The 21,773-nt window shown below is 38.9% G+C and overlaps 1 protein-coding gene across 1 annotated transcript in view; it reads left to right on the forward strand.

The window, feature by feature from the left end:
* PIEZO2 (piezo type mechanosensitive ion channel component 2) overlaps window positions 1-21,773 on the forward strand; it is a 286,729-nt gene that overhangs the window by 215,642 nt on the left and 49,314 nt on the right. Inside the window, exons 20-30 of the mRNA XM_071456986.1 lie at window positions 17-258; window positions 3,166-3,326; window positions 4,271-4,447; window positions 4,624-4,749; window positions 6,153-6,353; window positions 7,387-7,591; window positions 7,732-7,833; window positions 8,301-8,466; window positions 17,835-18,078; window positions 19,267-19,363; window positions 21,182-21,341. Of these exons, the coding sequence (XP_071313087.1) occupies window positions 17-258; window positions 3,166-3,326; window positions 4,271-4,447; window positions 4,624-4,749; window positions 6,153-6,353; window positions 7,387-7,591; window positions 7,732-7,833; window positions 8,301-8,466; window positions 17,835-18,078; window positions 19,267-19,363; window positions 21,182-21,341 (1,881 nt within the window). The remainder of the gene's footprint in view (window positions 1-16; window positions 259-3,165; window positions 3,327-4,270; window positions 4,448-4,623; window positions 4,750-6,152; window positions 6,354-7,386; window positions 7,592-7,731; window positions 7,834-8,300; window positions 8,467-17,834; window positions 18,079-19,266; window positions 19,364-21,181; window positions 21,342-21,773) is intronic.

Here is a 21,773-nt window from a genome sequence, read left to right on the forward strand (position 1 = left end):
TACTCTTTACCTACAGACTGGTGCACCAAGATGGAAGCCTGCCTGACATAACTATGATGAATCTAACAGCCAGCAGAGAAAAGGAAGAGGATAAAATGCTGGAAGAGGCTGGTGAGAAAAGAATGGAAGAGCCAGAGGGGGAGGGAGGGAAAGGGAGGGTCAAAAAAGGAAAAGAAGAAGAGAAGGATGATGAGGATAAAGAAGATGATGATGATGATGACAATGAAGACAATGAATCAGAGGAAGAAGAAACTACAGGTGAGCTCTACAGCTGCAAATTTTTCTTTCCTCAGTCTTAATTAATAGTGTCAATAGGTGGTTTGTTATTGGTCTTCCCTGTTAACTTCAATCACCAGGTTTTCCTTCTAGTTTCACATGCAGCCTCTGTCAAAGAGCCTGAACTGAGCAGATGGCTACTTGTCAAATATTCAACAGGCTACAAGTTCTTCTTGGGAAAAAGTGTACTGTAGGATGCTGAGAAGAAGAAACCAACAGAAATCCAGTGGCCATTTCTTCTGGGTGGTCTGGGTTAGATTATTTGAAGGCTACCCCAAATCCCAAGTACTTCTTTAGAGTGAAATCTCCTTACAACAAAGAAAACAATACACATACATATTTAATACCTGATACTGCATGCTTTCAAGGCACCTCTCCCCAGAAGTCCCAATGGTTTTGCTTCATTATTTATGTGCACATTAGTGTCGTATTTTTCATTTCTGAATATGGAATATGTAATTGATGCCAGATGAACATAAAAAAAGCTTAAGGGCAGACATGGGTAGGGATTATAATATCATCCTTGATATTGTTAATATGACCTTCTAAAATTGATTATTGCCATAACTCAGTTTATAATATGAGCCAAAAGTGAAACTAGGAAAGAGCATTTAACACTCAAGGAAGATGTATTCTTTGGAAAGGGCCTTACTACAAATTTAGTTACTCATGATAATAATCACAGGACAGTGACAGCTAAATAGGGAGAGGATCTTTGTGAAGGCAAAATGGCAGCGCATCAGGCTTAGCAGCCCTAGGGAATCAGGGAATCATTCTTAAGATCATTGAGTCCAATCATTAACCCAGCACTGCCATATCTACCACTAAACCATGTTCCTAAATGCCACACCTATACATCTTTTAAATGCCTCCAGGGATGGTGACTCCACCACTTCCCTGGACAGCCCATTCCAGTGCCTGAACCTCAGCTGAAACAACTTACCTTTCTTGGCTGGAACAGCTGTCATCACAGAGGTGGTCATGGGCTGTGGAAACCTTTATTAGCCAGCCTTCATACTGCCTGTGAGGGGTGAGGGGGCCTGCTGCACTCCAGCCATCCCAGCTTGTTGGAAGGGCTTTGGGAAAGAGACCAGCTGGGGGACGTTACTCTGTGCAGGGACTCATGCAAGCAGGGAAATGGGGAGCTGCAGCTGGTGTTGCTTAGAATAGCACAAGGGGATCCATCTTTAAGCTGCACATGGCATTTATTTCTACTGGGGTTATACCATTTTTACACAGCCATGTGGCTGGAGCTTTGACGTTAAACACGTTCATGTGTGCTTCAGACTTCACTACAGAGTGTTGTACAATCTTTCAGTGGATGCAGTCAGGCCTGTATTTTATTCCCTGTGTGTGTGTTGCCTGGCCATGCTAGACAGAGCTCCTTATCTGCCTGCTCCACTTAACTGGCACTGTCTGGATACATCTTGCACGATGCAACACTGCAAATGAAAACAAATGCAATGAAAGAATGAGTGAGAATGTCTAACTCTGTAAAGACTTCTCTTAAAAACTCTTATTGTGCTTATAAAAACACACGTAGGATTAGAGCTCTGTAACTTAATTAATTTCTCAAGTTTAATTACGTGCTTACAGAATTCCCATCACTCAGCATTTTTATTAGGATTTTCTAAGTTGTGTTTGGAGAAAAAACACAAAGGGAAAAAATGGAATTTAGTTGTGAGGTATTCCAGAAGTCTGCTTTTTCACACAAATGTGCATGTGTTCTCCACACAAATATGCATGAGTAACCAACTTGGTGTTCTTTACATATAAAATAAAGTGATAATTTGAAATAATTTCATAAAGAAGGTGGTAACTCCTTTACATTTTTACCAGCTTAGACAATGATGTGCTTTGGTATCACTTGCAAATGTTTCCATCTCTGATATAAAGAATGTTCTCACAGCATGCAAAATCCCTCCTAATCTCCAAAATGCTTTTGAAACCCTGAATACAGTGTGAAAACTCTATACTAATATGTGTCAGCCAGATGAAACAGTTTTTCAGCCAGCCCACAAGCAAAGTGGTCACTTAGAGAGCACTGTTCAGCAAATGTATTGTAGACTCACATGTAACAGGTGATGCCACAAGTTTGCTCACTGGAGTACTATTTGGGAGGCTGGCTTTTTTAGCCAAACACCCCTGTGAAAGGATACTTTCACCCAACTTCATGATCTCCACTTGATAAAGCTTTTTCAACAGAGGGAAATATTTGACTGGGCTACAGTTTGCCTTTCTTGATTTAGATGTCCTGTGAAGGCACAGGTCACACTCTAAAAGGCTGTGCTGTTTTCAAGGCAGTTTAGATAATTCTGGCATCTGGAAATGTCTATATTAAATTGTCTCAACCCTTGTGACAGGAATCCAAGTCCTAGTGTGCATGGATTTCTTCCAGTCTGGCTGAAAAGCTTTCGAAGAAGTAGTAGTAGTAGTAGTAGTCTGTGCTTTCTGAAAATAGGCTGGATCCATAGCTTCCAAGTATCAAAAAACTTTTTATTTTTCTGAGCTGGAAAAAGACCAGGGCTGGAATTAGTTCCTGAGTGAGATCTCTAAGCTTAGGTCCAAAAATACTGGAGGACAAGAGTCCAAAAAGAGCTCTGATGAGAGGAATGAAAGCAAAATTGGCAAGGGAGGCCACCACTGCTGCTTTTGAAGTGCGGAATCCTTCCAGGGAATGTGGGTCAGAAGGGAAAGCACCCCAGCTAAGTGGGCTTCAACCCCACTTTTAGTTAGTTGACAACTGAGCTGTGCCTTTATCCTCCATCTTATCTTACTCTAAGGCTTAGAAGAGAAGCAGAAAGATCATTGTTGTCTAGTGGAGTGTTCCATTTCACAGAGACCTTCTGGTTTTGTCCTTACAATGGTTCTGCTTGAACATCCCTGCAGACTTGAGGAACAAGTGGCATCTGGTGATCGACCGCCTTACAGTGCTGTTTTTGAAATTCCTGGAGTATTTTCACAAGATGCAAGTCTTTGTGTGGTGGCTGTTGGAGCTGCACATCATCAAAATTGTTTCCTCTTACATCATCTGGGTCACAGTGAAAGAGGCAAGTAAACACCCACTGTAAAACTCCTACACATCATGTTAGCATCTGCCATGGGGTTGCACAGCCAGGTGTAGGGAGAGGCTTCCTCCTGTCACCTCACTGAAATTGTGGGATCCAGCTGGGTTTGTTCACCTGCTGGGAACCTGCATTGACATCTTCCACATTCTCTCTGTTTCAAGAGTCTCAGCTCCCTTTTTTCCAGGTAATAACTTTTCTCCAGGCATTAAAATTTTAGTAGTCCAATTCTTTGGATTTAAGAGACATACCCTCTCTCCTGCTCAAACTGTCTGTGTGTACCATCCAAAGATGGAAGGCATAGAAAAGGACTGGGAAGGTAAAGGTGGAAAAATTGCTTAAACTTGATCTGGTGCTTAAGAAACAAGAATGTGGAACTATGCCTGAAGAAAAAGGGAGCAACACTTTCAGCTGTGCTTTTGGTGTGGGCAGTGTGAGTTCTGTATGTGACATAGCCGTTTCATAAACAGGGTAGTAAGACAGAATTCACTAAAAACAAAAAGATATCACTTTTATCTTCTTTTTTTTGTGGGGGAGAAGTCAAGAGGATAAAGGTCTCTCATCATGTGGATCTGTGCCATCTCTTCTTTGTTTCATGAGTATTAAAGCAGCAGAAGCTGCATGTGGTTCATTATATTTCACATCTGTTGATAAGGAAGATTGGAGTTTTGTGGCTCTAATAGTATTAATATTATGTAGGTGGTAAATATCTTCCTAAACCAATTGTAAAGTTCTTCCTTCTTCACTCTGCTACTTTGTGTCTGTGTTACTGTGGGTATTGTTGTAATTTATTTTTTCAGTGTTTTCCTCAAAGTTTCTGCATGACCCTTTGTTTTGAATATATTTTTTTTACCTGCTGTGGAAAAGGTAAAACTTTCTCAGTTCTTTTGTTACTCCATGTAATTTCTGTACTGTTTTTGTGCTTTCAGGTGTCTCTGCTTAACTTTGTGTTTTTAATTGCCTGGGCTCTTGCTTTGCCATATGCTCAGTTTCGCCCATTGGCATCAAGTATCTGCACTGTTTGGACATGTGTAATTATTGTCTGCAAGATGTTGTATCAGCTCACATCTATTGATCCCAAGGACTTTTCCAGAAACTGTACATTGGTGAGTACAAATGCATATTAAAAAGGTTTGACTGCTGTCTACTTCAGTGAAGGAGAGCAAAAGGAAGCATATCAACTACAAAAATAACAGTTCATCTGATGTATTATTGTTGATTATCATACCCTTCCCAAGCACTCCTAAAGTAATGTTTTATAACTGTTGCATTTTCTTTTTAGCCAGGAGAGAATGAAACTAAAGTCAATTTAGAAGAATTGAAAACCTCAGTGCTCTACAGTGGGCCAGTTGATCCTTCGGAGTGGGTTGGATTGAGAAAGTCTAGTCCCCTTCTTGTGTACTTAAGGGTAACTTCTTTGTTGTCTGTTTTCAGAAATCTTCTTATTTGTGATGAAAGTAGCATTGTCTTTGAAATAAATAATCTGTCACACACAAAAAAAAATGTAGTGCAAATCATTGATAATAGGGAAGTACACAGGGAAAGAGGCAACAGAAAACCACGTCTGTTATACAGAACATTTCCAGAAGGGATTCAGTACCAATTAAGTTATTCTTTCATGTAGAATTATCACTTTTGGACTCTACCATCCTTTAAAAGCTTTTTAAGAAATGTGATATTTAAGAACTCTAAGTAATGAAGAGATACGTGGCTTTCAGGTGCCAAAGGACTGGTGGGTCTAATTGGGTTAATTGCCCTGAATGACAGTGTGTGCTAGAAGTTAATTTTTCTAAGTGCTTATTCCTTAGCCACAGTTTAGAACATATAATGAGTTAAGAGAATCATTCATTCAAACACTAGTAAATGGATGTCTTTTGTTTTTCTTCTTGATTTTGTTTGATGCCTGTGAGCAATGTTTTATTATTCCTGTCTTGATTCAAAAACTTTACTTACAGTGAAAATGTGCCAAGTCCTGGGGAAAAACATACCTGTTATTAATTTAAAGAATCTCTGACATTTTATATACACATTTTAAGGTTGAGAGAAAATATAAAAATCCCAGTGGCACTTGTTTCAGGAGTTTCTTGTCCCAAATATTTCTCAAAGAACAGAGATCTAGAGTTTGCCACTTCTGCTTCAGTTATGACTTCCTTGAGGAACTTTCTCTGAGCTGGTGTTTTTAACAGATTTTGCAGTTATTTAGTACCTCTCTTCTACTGAGCATAGGACATATCTCCCTCCTGAGATAAATAAAAAATCATTCATAGCCACCCTTGACTGTGTCCTAGTCAGTCTGGCTATGGGACAGAAGGGCTGTGCCTAAGAGAAGACTGACAGATAGACTGTTCATGTGAAAGAGTGCCTAGGTTAAATTTGCTCTACCCAAAATCCTTGTTTTGGAAAGTTAGTGCTTGACAGCTAAACCTCTGCAGATTATATTTGTGTATGTTTGCGTCTTCTATCTCCTGCAAAACAAAACCTAATACCTTAAGAAAATCTCTGAAATATGAGAGGGCACATTGATAGCGTTTTCCTTCCCTTCATTTCCACAACTAGTTTTTACTGTAGTATTTTTTAATTAATGTCTTTATATGTGTCTTCTGGATGTCTGTATGATTCTTCAAAATCCAAGAAACCTTAATTTGTTTCAATCATAGTAGCTGGGAATAGGTGCCAGTGCATTTTGGAGTGCAGAAGTCCTCAGTGATAACATCAATTAGAGTATTAATGGGTTTATACTTACCAGAAAATTTTATTGCTTCTTGTGGCTTTGACTTTTTTTAAATATTCTCCTCATTGTGTCTCCCATAGAATAATTTACTGATGCTGGCTATTCTGGCCTTTGAAGTTACAATCTACCGTCACCAAGAATACTACAGATGTCGAAATAACCTCACCGCACCTGTGACTAAAACCATTTTCCATGATATTACAAGAGCACATCTGGATGATGGACTTGTAAACTGTGTCAAGTATTTCATAAACTACTTCTTCTACAAGTTTGGTTTGGAGGTAAATATGCGTTACTTTTCTTTAGACTAACATTCCAAACCTTTTGAATGTGGTATTCTTGAATAGTAGCTTGGGTTGTGTTTGACATCTAGAGGCTTATTAGTCATCATTCATGTTAGTCATCTCTGTTTCCTTACCTTGTCTGTTTGTTCATGTGCACATGAAATGTACTTTCAAAAAATCTTTTCATAAATAATGATTGTTCACAATTTTCTATGCCTATGTGAAGGAGGCAACTCCCAGAGTAATGCATCCTAAATTTAATCATAATGATGCTCTTGACCTATCTGTTAAACATTACTCCCACTATGATCAATGGAGTAAACTGTTCACAGCCATCTGAGGATTAAGAATGAATAAAAATTTTAAAAGCCCAGCAAGTTATTTCCTTTGGGAAATAATTTTAAATCATTCTAATCTGGGGAGAGAGAAAGCCAAAATAGCATAGTGCGCTGAATAAATGAAGTTTTCACAAAGTTTCAAAACATGTTTCATGGAACTGAATGAAGGGACTGCTTTCAGTGAAGCCAGAGAGCAGAAATGCTGAAATGCAGAGCCTTTAGAATAATGGAAAACTAAAGCTTTCTTGCAGAAATTGAATTTGTCTATCACTGATAGAACCTGTATGGTCCAAATGCCTTGTCCATTTCCTACATGAGGACACGTTTAAATTGTACCAATCTTAATAGTTCCTCTTCCACATCTATACATCCTATAAAAATATGTGTCTGTGCAATGTGTTCTTTGCTTGGCAACAATTAAACATTTCACATACTAGCTATTGTGACAAGGCTCTTTCCTTCTGGTATCTTTAGTTATCACACCTGCTCTAGACAGAAGTGTATAAAAAAATCTGGGTGTTTGGGTGGAGTGGTGGAAATTGCTGTTGGAGCATATTGTTTTGGACAGGGTTCCTGCAGTCAGACACAGGCACATTCAGGGATTCTGTCAGGATCCACAATAATTTATTATTGCTGTATTGACTAGTCATGAGGTTGTAAAAGTTGTTTATGTTTCTTTACTTTGTTTCCAGACCTGTTTTCTTCTATCAGTGAATGTAATTGGTCAAAGGATGGATTTTTATGCAATGATTCATGCTTTCTGGCTGATTGCTGTATTGTATCGACGTAGGAGAAAAGCTATTGCAGAGATCTGGCCAAAATATTGCTGTTTTCTAACATGCATCATTACATTCCAATACTTCCTTTGCATTGGCATCCCACCTGCTCCTTGTAAAGGTAAGGACACCCTTTATGTAAAATTACTGCTTGTTGCTTTTATAGAAAAAATGCTGGAAAATTGGCAAGTGTTCTGAAGAAAAGGATTAAGTAATTGTTATGAAGTACTGATTGAATTTTTGCATGCTCCTGCCACACAGACTATCCATGGAGAAGTGGCAATGCCAACTTCAACTCCAACATCATAAAGTGGTTATACTTTCCAGACTTCATTGTGAGACCAAACCCTGTCTTCCTTGTGTGTAAGTATTTTAGCACATTGTTATAAAGTGTTTATATATCCTTTGCTTAAATCATCTGTACAGTGGAATATGAAGCCAGCCTTTCATTTACACTTCAGCAGCAAGACGACAGATTTTTTGGGTGATTGAATACTAAGCATGGCTTTGAATGTACTAGAAAAAATTAGAGTTAGTAATTTTTGCATCTGCTTTTCCTGTATCCCTTTTTAAATAATTCACTGTAAAAATGTATTAATATTTCCCCTTTTTCCATTTATTTCTCCATAAAAGTCATAGACAATGACAGGTAAAAAAACCTAAAGGCATTAATACATTTCAATTCAGAGTTGATTGCATTGAAAACCACTCAGTCTTGGAGGTTCAAAGTGTGGGAAAACAGTCTGGTAACTACATTAGGATACACCACAACTCTCCTTACACCTATGCTGGTGACTGAATTTTTCCTTGCAATCACTACTTTCTCCTAGATGACTTCATGCTGCTTCTGTGTGCATCCTTGCAAAGGCAGACATTTGAGGATGAAAATAAAGCTGCAGTTCGAATCATGGCTGGAGACAATGTGGAAATTTGCATGAACCTTGATGCAGCATCTTTTAGCCAGCATAATCCTGTTCCTGACTTCATCCACTGCCGGTAAAAACTGAATCTTAAACACTTGGAAAATACAGTGCTTCATTTTCACAAAGTTCACTAGGCTAAAAGTCATTCTCATAGCTTCCAATTTTCCTTGGAATTTGTATCCATGTATGTTCCCATCTAACATACCTCTGTTTGAGAGAGCAGATAGTAAATTTCTGTGTATTCAGCATCTGGTTTAGAACAGTGTGGATGCAAACACATCTTCCTAAAACTGATTATTGTTTTAAGTGCTCTCCAGAGAAGTTCAGCGATAAATTTGCCTGAAAGCCTGCATTCACAGAATCATAGACTTGTTTAGTTTGGAAAAGATCTTTAACATCATCATGTCCCACCACTGTCTTGGATAACCAATATATTGCAAAACATTCACCTTTAGATCACAAGTTCCTGCATATTATCTGTGCACATGTGGATTTAGAATGTTTGAGAAAAAAGAGTAGCTTGACTGTTAGATTAATCTAACCCTCTCTATTTCCAACTCCAGGAAAAATCTTGGTACTCAAATCTGAGTTTCCCTCCATGAATGCCCAGTAGGGCAGCATTTATGGTGGACTTAAGTGCTCTGCTGTTTTTCCCCAAAGACATGTTAGCAAGAATCCATTGTAGTCTGCAGTTTCCCATGTATGTGTTTAATGCCAAAAAGTCATCAGTTGTGTCCTGTGGAGTTGTTGTCTAAGCACAATCAAAATAATACTCTAAGAGAATGACCTTTGTGCTATTTCATCTAGGCATAAGAACAATAGAAGTGCCTTGGAAGGACAACTGACATGTCCTCCTGTTCCTGAGCATTGCATACAAGGCTGTTTAAGAAGGTGAATAACACATAAAGGGACAGAGCTTGAGGCAATCTGTTCTGAACAGCCTTCAAACAATGGAACTGTTCCATTGTGTGCTCATTTCAGAAAACACAGATTAGCTCAGCTCTTCTAAATTTTGCTGGACATGCTCTTATTTGAAGTTGTCTCTGAAAGTTAATGCAGTCTCACAAGAATAAATGGGAAGAGTAAGATTTCTTAGCTGTGGTGTTCTGTCAGACTTGATCTGTGAATGCATGTTAGCAACAGATGTCTGAGTATGACAGGAATACAAAAATGTCTAGAACTAATGTCTGTAAGAATCCTTCTTTTTATGACAGACTTATTTCTTTTACCAATCAAGTGGTATCACTGGAAGTCCTACCCAGGATCTTTAGGATGATCCTGCTATTTCTGTTACATTGAAACATTCAATTGACTCATTTGTCCAGAGATTTATAGTAGCTACTGGGCAAAGGTTGAGCAGTTCTCCCCCTTGAGAATTTCCAGTCTACACAGTGGACCCAGTGCTCTAGATTCAGTAACATAAGCAGGAAGGGAGAAATATTATTCTTTCTTCAAAAAGCTTCATCAAATGAGAATGCTTTCTAAAAGATAGCTAACAAACAGGGCTTGGTTGAGAGGAAACGTAGTGGAGATTGCCTGAGTTTTTCTCTTGCCACTGCAGTTGTGTCCATCTTAGCAAAGGATGACGCAGCAGTTGCATTGGGCACACTGGTATGTTTAGTCACTGGTAAAAACCATCACTGGTTTCTGACAGAAAGATTGAATTTTCCTCCAAAAAACTTGTTACTGATGGGAATGTGTTCTAAAGCTGTCTTTAGAAGAGAAAAAGACAAGAAAACTGCTGTTTTTTAAACAGCTTCTTTTGGGATCTTTTCAATGTTTTCTGGAATCTGATAGGTAATTCTAAACATCCGTATAAGATATACCCAAATGGACAAACATGAAAATTTGAAACACAGAGGATATTTGAAGATTTTGGGTGCTAATCAGAGTCAGGAAAGCAAAGTTCAAGCTGAACTGGCCTTCTGCCTCTCCACAATCCTTTGGGTTAATTTCTGTGGTTTGGTTCATGTGCATGGGATGCATCAACTTGAAGCTTGGCAGGACATCCACTCAGACACACTGCTGGGTGTGTGCTGACCAAGGAGACGTGTGGAGAGGTGATTAACAAAATGGAACCATTTAATTGGGAGTTTGCTGCATGTATTAGGAAGTAGGTAATGTTACTGATTGAGAGTACAAAAAGCTCCAGAAAATCAAAAAGCCCATTAGTGGAGGTGAGCTGTACAAATAAACTGTGATCACTTTATATTTGTTCCACCTAAATGTCAAAAATCTGTGAAACCATTTCATGTGACAGTTTTATGTTGTGTGAATAAGGAGAAGAAGGAAAACAAGGCAGAGAAAGAGAAAAGAACAGGGATATTTTTGTTTGAAAAATGAATCATTAATTACTAGAAAGCCCATTAAGTTAACACATTCAGGAACAAAAGATATTCCTGTTCATAATATCTTTTCTTGTAGATATTTGGGCAGGGACTCATGGACTCATAGACTGGTTTGCATTGAAATAGAAGGGACCTTCCATTTCAAAGGAAGATCATCTAATTCCAACCTTGCTAGCAAGAGTAGTACCATCTTCCACTAGACCAGGTTGGGCATCCACAACTCCAGGTGACCTGTTCCAGTGCCTCATTACACTCTGAGTAAAGAATTTCTTCCTAATACCTAATCTAAATCTCTCCTCTTCTAGCTTAAAACCCTTCCCCTTGTCTTATCCCTGTATCCCTGTGTAAACACTTCTCTCCTTTTTTTATAGGACACCTTTAATTACTAGAAGAACGTAATGTGGTCTCACCAGAGATTTCTCTTCTCCAGGCTGAACAACCCCAACTCTCTCAGCCTTTCCTTATAGAAGAGGTGCTCTGGCCAGGTTCTTGGACCTCCTCTGGGCTCACTCTAACAGACTGAGGACCCCAGACCTGAACACAATACTCCAGATGGTATCTCACAAGGGCAAAGTAGAGTGGGAGAATCACCTCCCTTGACCTCTTTTGAGGTAACCCAGGATGCAGCTGGCTTTCTGGGATGTGAGTGCAAATTGTCAGCTCATGTCCAGCTTTTCATCCATGAGAACCCCCAAGTCCTTCTCATCACAGCTGCTGTCAATGGATTTCTCTCCCAGTCTGTGCTCATATGTGGGATTTCCCTGTCTCAGATGCAGGACATTGCACTTGGACTTGTTCAACTTTATGAGGTTCATATGGGCCCACTTCTCAAACTTTTCCAGATCCCTCTGGATGGCATCCCATTCTTCTGTTGTGCCAACTGAATCATTCAACTTGGTGCCATCTGCAAACCTGCTGAGGGTGCACTTATTCCCACTCTCTGTGGCACTGAGGAAGATATTGAGGAGCACCTGTCCCAGGACAGAGTCCTGAGAGACACCACTTGTTACCTGCCTCCACCTGGACATAGAGCCATTGTCCCCAACTCTCTTGCTGCATCCATTCAGCCAGTTCTCTATCCATTGAATAGTCCATTTGTCAAATCCATATCACTGCAGTCTAGAAAGTCAAGGATGTTGTGTAGAACCATCTTGAAGGTTTAACAAAAGTCCAGGTAGATTACATTTCTCTATCTGTTGACCTTATAGAGTGTTGCAGTCATTCCATCATAAAAAAGCCACCAGAGTGGACAGGTACAACTTTCCTTTAGTAAAGCCATGCTAGGATCACCTTCTTGTCTTGCATATGCCTTAACATTGCTTCCATGAAGACCTACTCCGTGATATTCCCAAACACAAAGGGAAGGCTCACTCATCTGTAGTTTTACAGGTCTTCCTTCCACCGCATTTTAAGCTATAACTTCTCTTTTTTGTCTTTGTGGGGTTTTTTTGTAGTGTTAGCTGCATGAATGTTCCCATTGCATGAATGTGTAATGGGAACATGTAGGATGATGTCCCTAAGTATAAACAGACCTTCTTTTAGTGGGAACTGCATAATAGTTCTTGTGTTCCTCAAGGTATCTTACCTTTCTTTTTGAGCTCTTAAGTGTCTCTTTCAGTGCTTTCACTACAATATAGATTATCCCAGGCTTTAGATTACATTATTTTTGAGAGTTTGTACTGCATATATGCAATCCTAAGTGCTTAATTTGCTTCAAAGAAGCACCAGTAGATAGGCCGATAGATGACAGTACCTTAAGGTGACTGAATATTTTATTAGGAGTTATAAATCTTTAAAAGAAGGACTCTCAAGCTCTGGGTAATCCACTGAAGATCTACCTCAGAAGTAAATGTGTGTATATGGCCTCCATCCAAGACAATTTGGAACTGAAAGGGCTTTGTCTAAAAACGTTTCTTATGCTTTTCAAGAGAAGTTTGAGAACGGTCTAAACATTTAGTAGTATGGACAAGAACTTGCTTCAAACCTTATCCAAGCAAGTGAAATTAATAATGGCATTTCTCCAAAAGTCAGTCGGAAAGAGCCAAACAGTAAGAGAAGACAACCTGGTTATGAATAAATTAAGAAGCAGAAGAAAAAAAAAATTTCAAAAGTTATGCTTGGTATTCTTGTGTTTTCTGAGAAGCCTGATGTGTATTTACTGCTATGTAAAAGAATGGCAGCTGCAGACCAAGGCACCCTTTCTGAAGTGTCACTTTGCTTGAGAAGATACTACTTGGTCACTGTTCTAGTAGACATGGATAAAAAGCTTTTAGCTGCAACATAAACAATGGCAAAAGAGGAACATATTTCCAAAATGCTTCATTTTCTTCTCTCTGGAGAAATACTTGAGTTCAACATTGATAAATAGTCTAAGTAAGAGATTTCCTGAAATTTTCCTGTCTTTCCACCCCCAGATTTCCCAGGGGATATGTGCTTGACCCCAAAGGAGTGCACATCCAAAGGACTTTGAAACAGAAATAAGAACAAAGAATAGAAATAGGAACTTTTAGAATGACACAGGATTTAAAGCAACCTCACTGAGGATAATCCTTTCCCACAGTCTCTAATGCTGGAAAATTCTCATTTCAGTTCCCAAGCAGTTTTCAGACATTCTCTTAGACATTTTCAAGGGGGAAAAAAGCTTGGGATTGTAATCTGCTTTTTTCCACTTAGAAGCAGAAACAGTCATTAAACTGTCTTCTTTAATACCTGTACTCTGGGAACCATCATGAGGGGAGTCAGGTAAAGTGTCAGAAAGGCAGCTGTAATGCCAGTTTTGGAGCTGTGTTCCAACTTAGGTTAGTGAGATAGGACTTGCAAATGAACATTACAGGCTTCCTGTCATATTTAAAGCAGATAAACATTCTGTTGCTAAAAAAATGAGCTTCAACAAATAACACAGTTGTGAATTTGGGTATTTTTAAGGTGGATACAAGCATGAAGGAAGGACTTCATTGGTAAGAAAGTAATCGTAAAAGAATATCAGTTCCTTGAGAGGGTTTAACAAAAGTAATAGGAACAAAGACCTATGGGATCCACAACACTAGATTTTAAGTCCATTGAAATAAGGGAAGTAATTCTCAGAAGATTAGATGCTGCTATTGGCAGAGGGAAAATCAACAAAACTCCCTTCTGAAAGCTGAAATAGAGCTCCAGGGGGAGGGTTTGATGATGGAAGCTGGGTTGGGAACATTAGCAATGTTGAGATTAGGAGGGGAAACAAGCTCTGATGTAGGGTCACACAGGCTGCTAAGAGTGTGAGGAACAGGAGATATGGAAGAAAGAAGAAATTTGGGAGTAGGTGAAGCTTATTGAACACATATGTGTAGGGACAGTATGTCATCAGAGGAAGGCTACTGGAGGAGGCTTGGAATTATATGAAAGTGGGTATCATGCTCAAAGCAGGGGGCTACTAGGGAAAAACAGTGAAACTACACAACAGCAGCTCCTCCAACATGAAGAATCCTTGAGCTGCATCCATCACCAAAAAAGACTTTCACCAGTGTGTAAGCAGAAGTGTGTTTTTCCCCTAAATTTCAAGGCAGGACATTTGGCTGAGGACAAATACCTTTCCTGAAAGGGTTTATTGGCTGCAGCATCAGCACCTCTTGGTGCCTGCAGGCAGAGGTCTAGACACTAGGCTGGTTATAGCCAAACACATCATGTAGCATGCCAGGAAAACAACTACACCTAGAGCAATCTCTCTGCAACAGGCTGCATTATATTACAGTTAAAAATTAATTCCTGTGGAAATAAAATATTGAAACAATCATGGTAAGACCAATAAAACTTTAGAAAATAAAAGCAGATAATTTGATATAGAGAGCCATCTGAAGTTAAAATAGCTTTGATGGATGTGTGGAATGAACTTCAGACTTTGTCCTCCTTGGTTTTGAGCAAATTGATACGGTAATTTTTTCCAAAATGTTATCCAGAGTATTAGTGGGTTCTACTAATGACATGGTTGGAAAATCAGTGGGTTTTATTTCTCATTAATCTTTCAGGTTTCTTCTGTGTAATTTCTCATTCAGAGGCTGTCATGCTGTAGTCAAAGCCATAGTTGGATGCTTTTGGTGCACTGGTGTAGTGGCTAATCTTACTCAGATGTGTCTCTGTGTTCTTAGCCTGCCACTGCACCCTCCCACCTTTCTGCATTCATCACACCAGCACTGAGTGAGCTCGGAGGCTAATTGGGCAGAAAAGTATCCATTCCTTCCATCCTCCCTCAAAGTAAATAAGCTTTTGCAAATTCTTTTCTTGAAACCATTTTGAAGAGCCAAAGACAAAAAAGAGGCTGAAATGCAGAGCTGAAGGGATGACCAGGGGTGGGACTGTCCCCTTGGGAACCAGCTGTGCAGATTTCTAAGGTGTGTTGTTAGATATCACATCCTGAGGGTGGCCTTTTGCTCTTGGTGAATGAAGGGAGATTTAAAGAACACTTAGAAAATGAGAGTTTGGAAGATTTACATGACATTAAACTAACAATCTATGTGGTCTGCAGTGAAAGCATAAAATCACAGTATATGCTATTGAAGATTTAGCATTTTCTTCTGTCTGTGTAAAAGCTTTTAAACAGAGGGTGAGCACCTCAACTGTCCTCAAGGATTTGTGTAGGGTCTTTTTAACTGTTGGGGGGTCTTTGTCCTTCAGCCTCCCACTGTTGCATTATGATCCCAGAGCAAGGATCCGAAACTCCTCGCTTCCTAATGTTCTGGGCTTTGAGACAGAATTTAAAGATTTATGTATGAGAACATGTCAAATGATTTAAGAGGTAACATGTAGAGATCTCCCCACCAAGACATGTCTTTGTTCCTGCTTTTACAGCCCTTAACCTATCCATACCAATTAGTGAAAATTAGGGGTATGCCTGACCCTATGCTGTAACAGACAAGATTTTGTATATTGTAACTGAAAGAAACATGATTTTCTACCTGAAACAACTTGAGTGGTTCTCTCCATTGTGTTCAATGTGGCCACCCTCTTGGGATAGCACAGAAGTACCTTGGATGGTTGGTGGTCTTCATTGTTTAGGTGTGCTTTGGCTGACTTGTTTGAACACCATCTGTGAGATGTCCACTCCAAGATTAATTCTTGGGAGCCATTTTTATTGTTGCATTTGCTTGTGACTGCACAAGCAAATATAAGTTATAAAAGTCAGATTGCTTTCCATCTTTAAGGACTGTATCATTTGTCACTTGACACCATTGTAGTGCCTCCTCCCTTCTAAGAATTCTTCCATTACATGCAGTCTTGTTGTTTGGTTGGTTTAGAGATGCCCAAGGCTATTATATTTAATGCATATTTTGGATATAAGAAGAAAAGGTATATTTAATATTTTAGATGACTGCTAAAATGTAGCAAATGGCTACCATTATAGTGAAAATGTAGTTAGATTATTGTCTTCCTTTTCATATTCTCTCTAATTTACAGAAGTTTTACTCTAAGTGATACCTGCTGCTGATTATGACCCAAGCAAATGCCACATGTATATGTTGGGAAGTTTGGATTGAGACAGTCACGTTTGTCTCAAAGAGTCAGAGGTCATTTTTATTGATGAGTATTAAGACATTGCTGTGTTTTGGATCAATTTGATTCCATTTTGGGCTTTTCTCAAAATATGCTGATGCATTTTGTTGGTAGCAAAGGACAAGCCTTTTGAAATAGAGCAGTGTCAGGAAAGTGATCTCTTCCTAGTCATCCCACACACCAATAATTATTATTAAAGGAATATCAAACAGAATATTATTTTCTGGATAAACAATGAGAGCACCATTTCTAATGCACATCAAGTTAATGAAGACCTCTTTGACTGATGTCTTCTTTATTGTCCCAGCACATATTGATTCTTTGTTAATGTTTTATCACCCAGAACCCAGTAACATCTCCAAAGTCGTGATATTTTTAGATTTCATGGGCAGTAGATGACAAATTTCTTAAATATTTGCGGGAAATAAACATAAAGGAGCTTTCATTTTACCTTTCATTAAATGCCTCTCTGGTAAAATGTGTAATACAAGCCTATAAATGTAAGACTATAAATACATACTCCTAGAAAGTTCTGAGCCTGAGAACATCAAGCAGCAGGAGCCTTTTTATGTGGCTTCATACACTGCATTTAGTTCATTTGCTCCTTACATGGTTTGGCTCAGGTGTATGTTCACTCCTGTAGCTCTGTCTCCCTGCCTGGTTTCCTGACAAATGTAGTTATGCAGCCTGGGTGAACAGACTCTGAAAACACAGTTAGATTTGGAATCAAAACATTATAAATGGGAAGAAATTAAGAATTAGTTGGTTTTGCAGTGTTTAGCTATATGTAGTATTTGGTATTGCCTTTGGCAGACATTCTTGTTTGAAAGCTCACTGAGTCAATATTAAGTCAACATTTTAAGGAATCTGAAAACACCAAATTGTTTCTCTCTCTTTCCCACTGTGGGCCAGGCTGATTTCAGATAGCTCTCTCTCAGAGCTTCCGGGTAAATGTTTCAGTAAATTCTATCACATTTCTGTTCTGTAGAAACTTTTTTCCCCCTCAAAACTTTTGCAGTTGATCTCTGTTAGAGAAATATATTTAGCAGCTTTTTATGAAAACTAGTCTTTTGACCAGGCTGAATTCCCTAGGAGTCATCAATAAATATGGAATTGTTTGCAGGGGTGTACTATAATTGGCTTTTTAAAATAGATTTGCTATACTATTTCTCAGACTTCTTGAAAGATAACCTCAGACAGCCTTTAGATCTCATATATGGCATTGCAGATAATATCCCTCTCCCATGAATTTTGGTGAGAACGGGATGTCCTCCCTTCCATGGTGCAAGGCTTGATCCTGCAGCAAGCACAGCACAGCACCCTGACCAGGTGTAGCAAGGTGCTCATGCACAGGGAGGAGCTGGAGTGAAATGTGTGACCCAGGCAGACCTGTGCATGAACCAACCCCCCTGACTGTGGTGTTAGTGGTCAGTGCCTGCACAAATATTGAAGTGTGAGAATGCCCAGAAGACCATGGCACAAGTGTCAGCCAGTGGTGCAGAAAGAGGAAAGATAGCATTGCCCTCAGAAAAAAAATGGTAACTTTTTCTCCTTATTTTACTTCTAGGTCCTACTTAGACATGTATAAGGTGATAATATTTAGTTACCTCTTCTGGTTTGTGCTTACCATAATCTTCATCACGGGAACCACAAGGATCAGCATATTCTGTATGGGCTACTTGGTGGCCTGTTTCTATTTCCTTCTCTTTGGTGGAGACCTGTTGCTGAAGCCCATCAGGAGCATTCTGCGTTACTGGGACTGGCTGATTGCCTACAATGTCTTCGTGATCACCATGAAGAACATCCTGTCGGTAGGGAGCCGATGCCTTTCCTCTGCCTTCAGCACTTCTGTTTCATTGGCAGTGTGCACAGTGCGCTGAGCAGTCATTAAAAGTCCTTTTTTGGGACCACAGCCTTCTGCAAGCCCAAAGCAGTCTCCATTTCAGTTCAGCACTGCTAGGGAATGGCAGTGCATATCCATCATAGGGAAATGTGCACCCTTGTGCTCAGTCAGGCTTTGTAAAAGCTCACTGGCTACTTTCTAAGGGCCAGGTTCTGGTTTCTTTGCCTAATGAAGTCTCTCCTTAGAAGTCTCATGAAAAGTGGAGTGAAAAATGAGTAAGAAGTGCAAATTAGTCGTACTGTTGATAAGTAGTGCACATTTAATTGGACAATTTATTTAAATAAAGAATTTTCAAACTAGTATGAGATGCAGTTGTGTGATGTGATGTAATTAGTGAAGTTGAGTACAAAGTTACAAACTCCATTCCTGTTTCCTTTAGAACCAGTGTGAAGTTCAGGTGGAAACAGATGTATTTGATAATTAAATGCCAAATTCTTCTGCAAAATATGAAAGATTTTTCTTGGATTAATTAACTCTTTTATATTTATTCTTGCAGTGGTACTGACAGGTGATTAAGACAAGCCAGTAATTTCAATCTTTTTGAAAGATAAATTTAGATTTATTCCTGGCAGTTGCTTTTTAGCTTTGAACAGTTTTAGTGCTGGACTGCAAAGAACAGACATTTTTCTTTTTACATTTATTTAAGTCACTACACTGAAATAAAATTGATTTATGGGTGGTTTGAATTTGCAAATGTTCTGAATGCTTACATATGTGCTTCATTTTATGCTTGGGAATTCAGTGGATCTACATGTGTCTTTAAATTGTCCATGTATGTTTGCAAGAATAAGTCAGTGATTTATAAAAGTTGCTTAGTTGTCACATTGCATTGTATGCCAGATGTGTCCCTTTCTGTGCAAAAACTCAAACAAGCCCCACATACCTCCTGTCTCACTAATAATCAAAAAATCAAATTCTGTCTAAGACTAGTTTGTGTGTCACTGGTAAAGCCACTCTTTTTTCCAAGCTCTTTTAGTAATGAGAATAATTCAACTGCCCTTGGCTGTATTATTTCTCATGTAATGTAAAAAGATGTAATTTTTCTTATCCTTATTACTGCTATGTCTTGTTATAAAAAACTGTCTTTTACTTGCAGATAGGGGCATGTGGCTACATTGAATCATTAATTCAGAAGAGCTGCTGGGTGATTCAGGCATTTAGCCTGGCTTGTACAGTTAAAGGCTACCATATTCGTAAGTACGGCATATTTTTCTCCATGATTTTCTATAAAAAAAGAATCACCTTAAAATCTTCTACCATATTTAAGTTGTGCCATCCCTTGATGTATTACCTTTTGAAAAATCATGGACTTATATTGATTAGCAACGCAGAATATTGAAAACATTTCACAGAAACAAGGGGGACACCTATACAGAGAAAACTGCCACCCACCCCATACATCCACCCACAGCCAGCATTTGCTGTAAATGAACAATTCACAGATATTGGCACTTGACACATTTTCCCATAAATGCAGGTGATGTGATACCCTGGTTTACTGTACATCTTGAGCTAAAAGGTCAGCTCACCATCACTGCATGGACAGGGCACCTTTTCCCTGCTGCACTCCCCGTGTGCAGTGTGGGCTCCCACTCCTCCCTGTGTACCAGGGTTCAGTGGTTCAAAGGAGAAACCACTTCAGCTCACTGAAATGGCATGAAAGTAATAAAGTTTCTGCATGCATTAATAGTTTAGGCAATTTTTTTCCTTGTGATTATTCTCATGTGGTGATAAAAGGAATGGAGTGGATAATGTCTGTGGATGGAGGTGAGAGAAGGGAAGAATGAAGTATGGAGAGCAAAACCCTTCACATCTCAGTGAGCTACTAATTTGTCTCCACTTTGTCCTGACACCCTGGATTAACAGTTTAAGAACACTTGAAGGGTTTTTTTTTTGGTGTGTTTTTGGGTTTGGTTTGTTTTATTCCTGAATTTAAAGAGCTGTTTCAGCCTAGTGAGTCTGCAGCAAAGTTCTGAATTCCTGTAGTCATGATTGATCCCAATAGGTAAGTGTGGAACAGGGCAAAAGAAAGTAAATAGGAAGACACAAATTCACAGGATGAGAGGTGCCCAGGAATTCTTGTGTTATCCAAAACATTTTGGGCAGCAACAGAAACTTAGGCACAGGTTTTCAAACTCCCACCCAGTTTGAGTTTGGACACAGCAGGCTTTGAAGCTCTTGGAGTTTGACCTTTCAGAGCTATTAGGTTGGCTTGCTTGCTTGAAAAGCCAGCTTCGAGCCAGAGCCTGTCCCTGAAGTCCTTCTACTGCCTTCTATAGGGCAGCATAGGCCATGGAGTTTATAGTCCAGGTCCACAAAACCCAGTTTTAATTTTTTAATATCCCCAAGAGAACTGTCTTACAGAGAATAAAGGAAGAAAGAAATAGCCCAAGCCAAAATCTAGGGGTAGGAAGAATGGGTTTTCCTCTCTGCCTGTGTCCTACCCCAAAGGAAGCAGTTTTGTGGTTTCAAATATTTCTTCTCTTATGCAATGGAAAGGAGCATTGAACTGAGTTGTGGAGAGGAAAAATAAAAATAATCAGTGGTGGCAGTCAAAAAGTCATTTTGACAAAAATAAACTATTTATTTCTCCTGTTAATAGCATTCTTAATTAAAAAATGAGAGAAAAAGTCACTTTGAAGAGAATAGGACAAAAAACTGATATATGCCATTTCAGGAAACACTGAAATCAAATAATTCAGTGTAACAAAAAATGTGCCTTTTCCATTCTTTTTCTTTTTTTTTGAGTACTTACTAAAGTAGGGTGAATTTATATGCAAATGGTTCACTTCTGTGATATTCTTACTTGTGGGACAGTGGCACATGGGACATCACATTGTTGGAAGCTTTTCAGTTTGTTGTAAAACAAATTATGGTACACCTCAAATGGAAATGCATGACAATTTTCTTTAGGAAAATCTAAAATAATTCAAATAATTTTAAAGGCTAGAATTATTTAATTCATTAAACATTATGAAAGAATTTTTAACACTGATGGTGTCTTTTTCCAGCAACGAGCAATCCAGACTGTAAACTGCCCAGTGGTGAAGCAGGAATCATTTGGGACAGTATATGTTTTGCTTTCCTGTTGCTGCAAAGAAGAGTCTTCATGAGTTACTACTTCCTTCATGTGGTTGCAGATATAAAAGCTTCTCAGATATTAGCATCAAGGTAACAGAAAATTTAAAAGAAATTAAATTAAACAGCTCAAATCTCTTATAGTGGCAGTAATTAGTTTTTATGATAGGCAGTACCAAAACAGTCCTCTAACATTGATTTAAACAATCCATGCTAAATTCATAACTGCAAACCCAGCTTTGACACAAGAAAACAAATTAATTGAGAATCTAATAGGAATTAAACAATTCTTTCTACCAAATGCCATCTGCTGCTCCTGTTAAAAGCTCTGAAAATGTGTTGCAGCATTCTCTCAACATGGATATGCATGAGAGAGAATTACAGAGTTTCTAAGTCTTGGAAAGAAAATATTCTGCTGTCAGAGCTTGAGACAATTGTCCTTAGAAATCCTATCTCAAGAAGGAGAGAGGATGAGGAAGACGGGAAAGTTCTTATGTCTGGCTTGGGAGGAAAAGGGAGCACTTT

Source organism: Agelaius tricolor, unplaced genomic scaffold (assembly GCF_023055355.1).
Source record: "Agelaius tricolor isolate 1412-34295 unplaced genomic scaffold, bAgeTri1.0.p SCAF_2, whole genome shotgun sequence".
NCBI lineage: Eukaryota > Metazoa > Chordata > Aves > Passeriformes > Icteridae > Agelaius > Agelaius tricolor.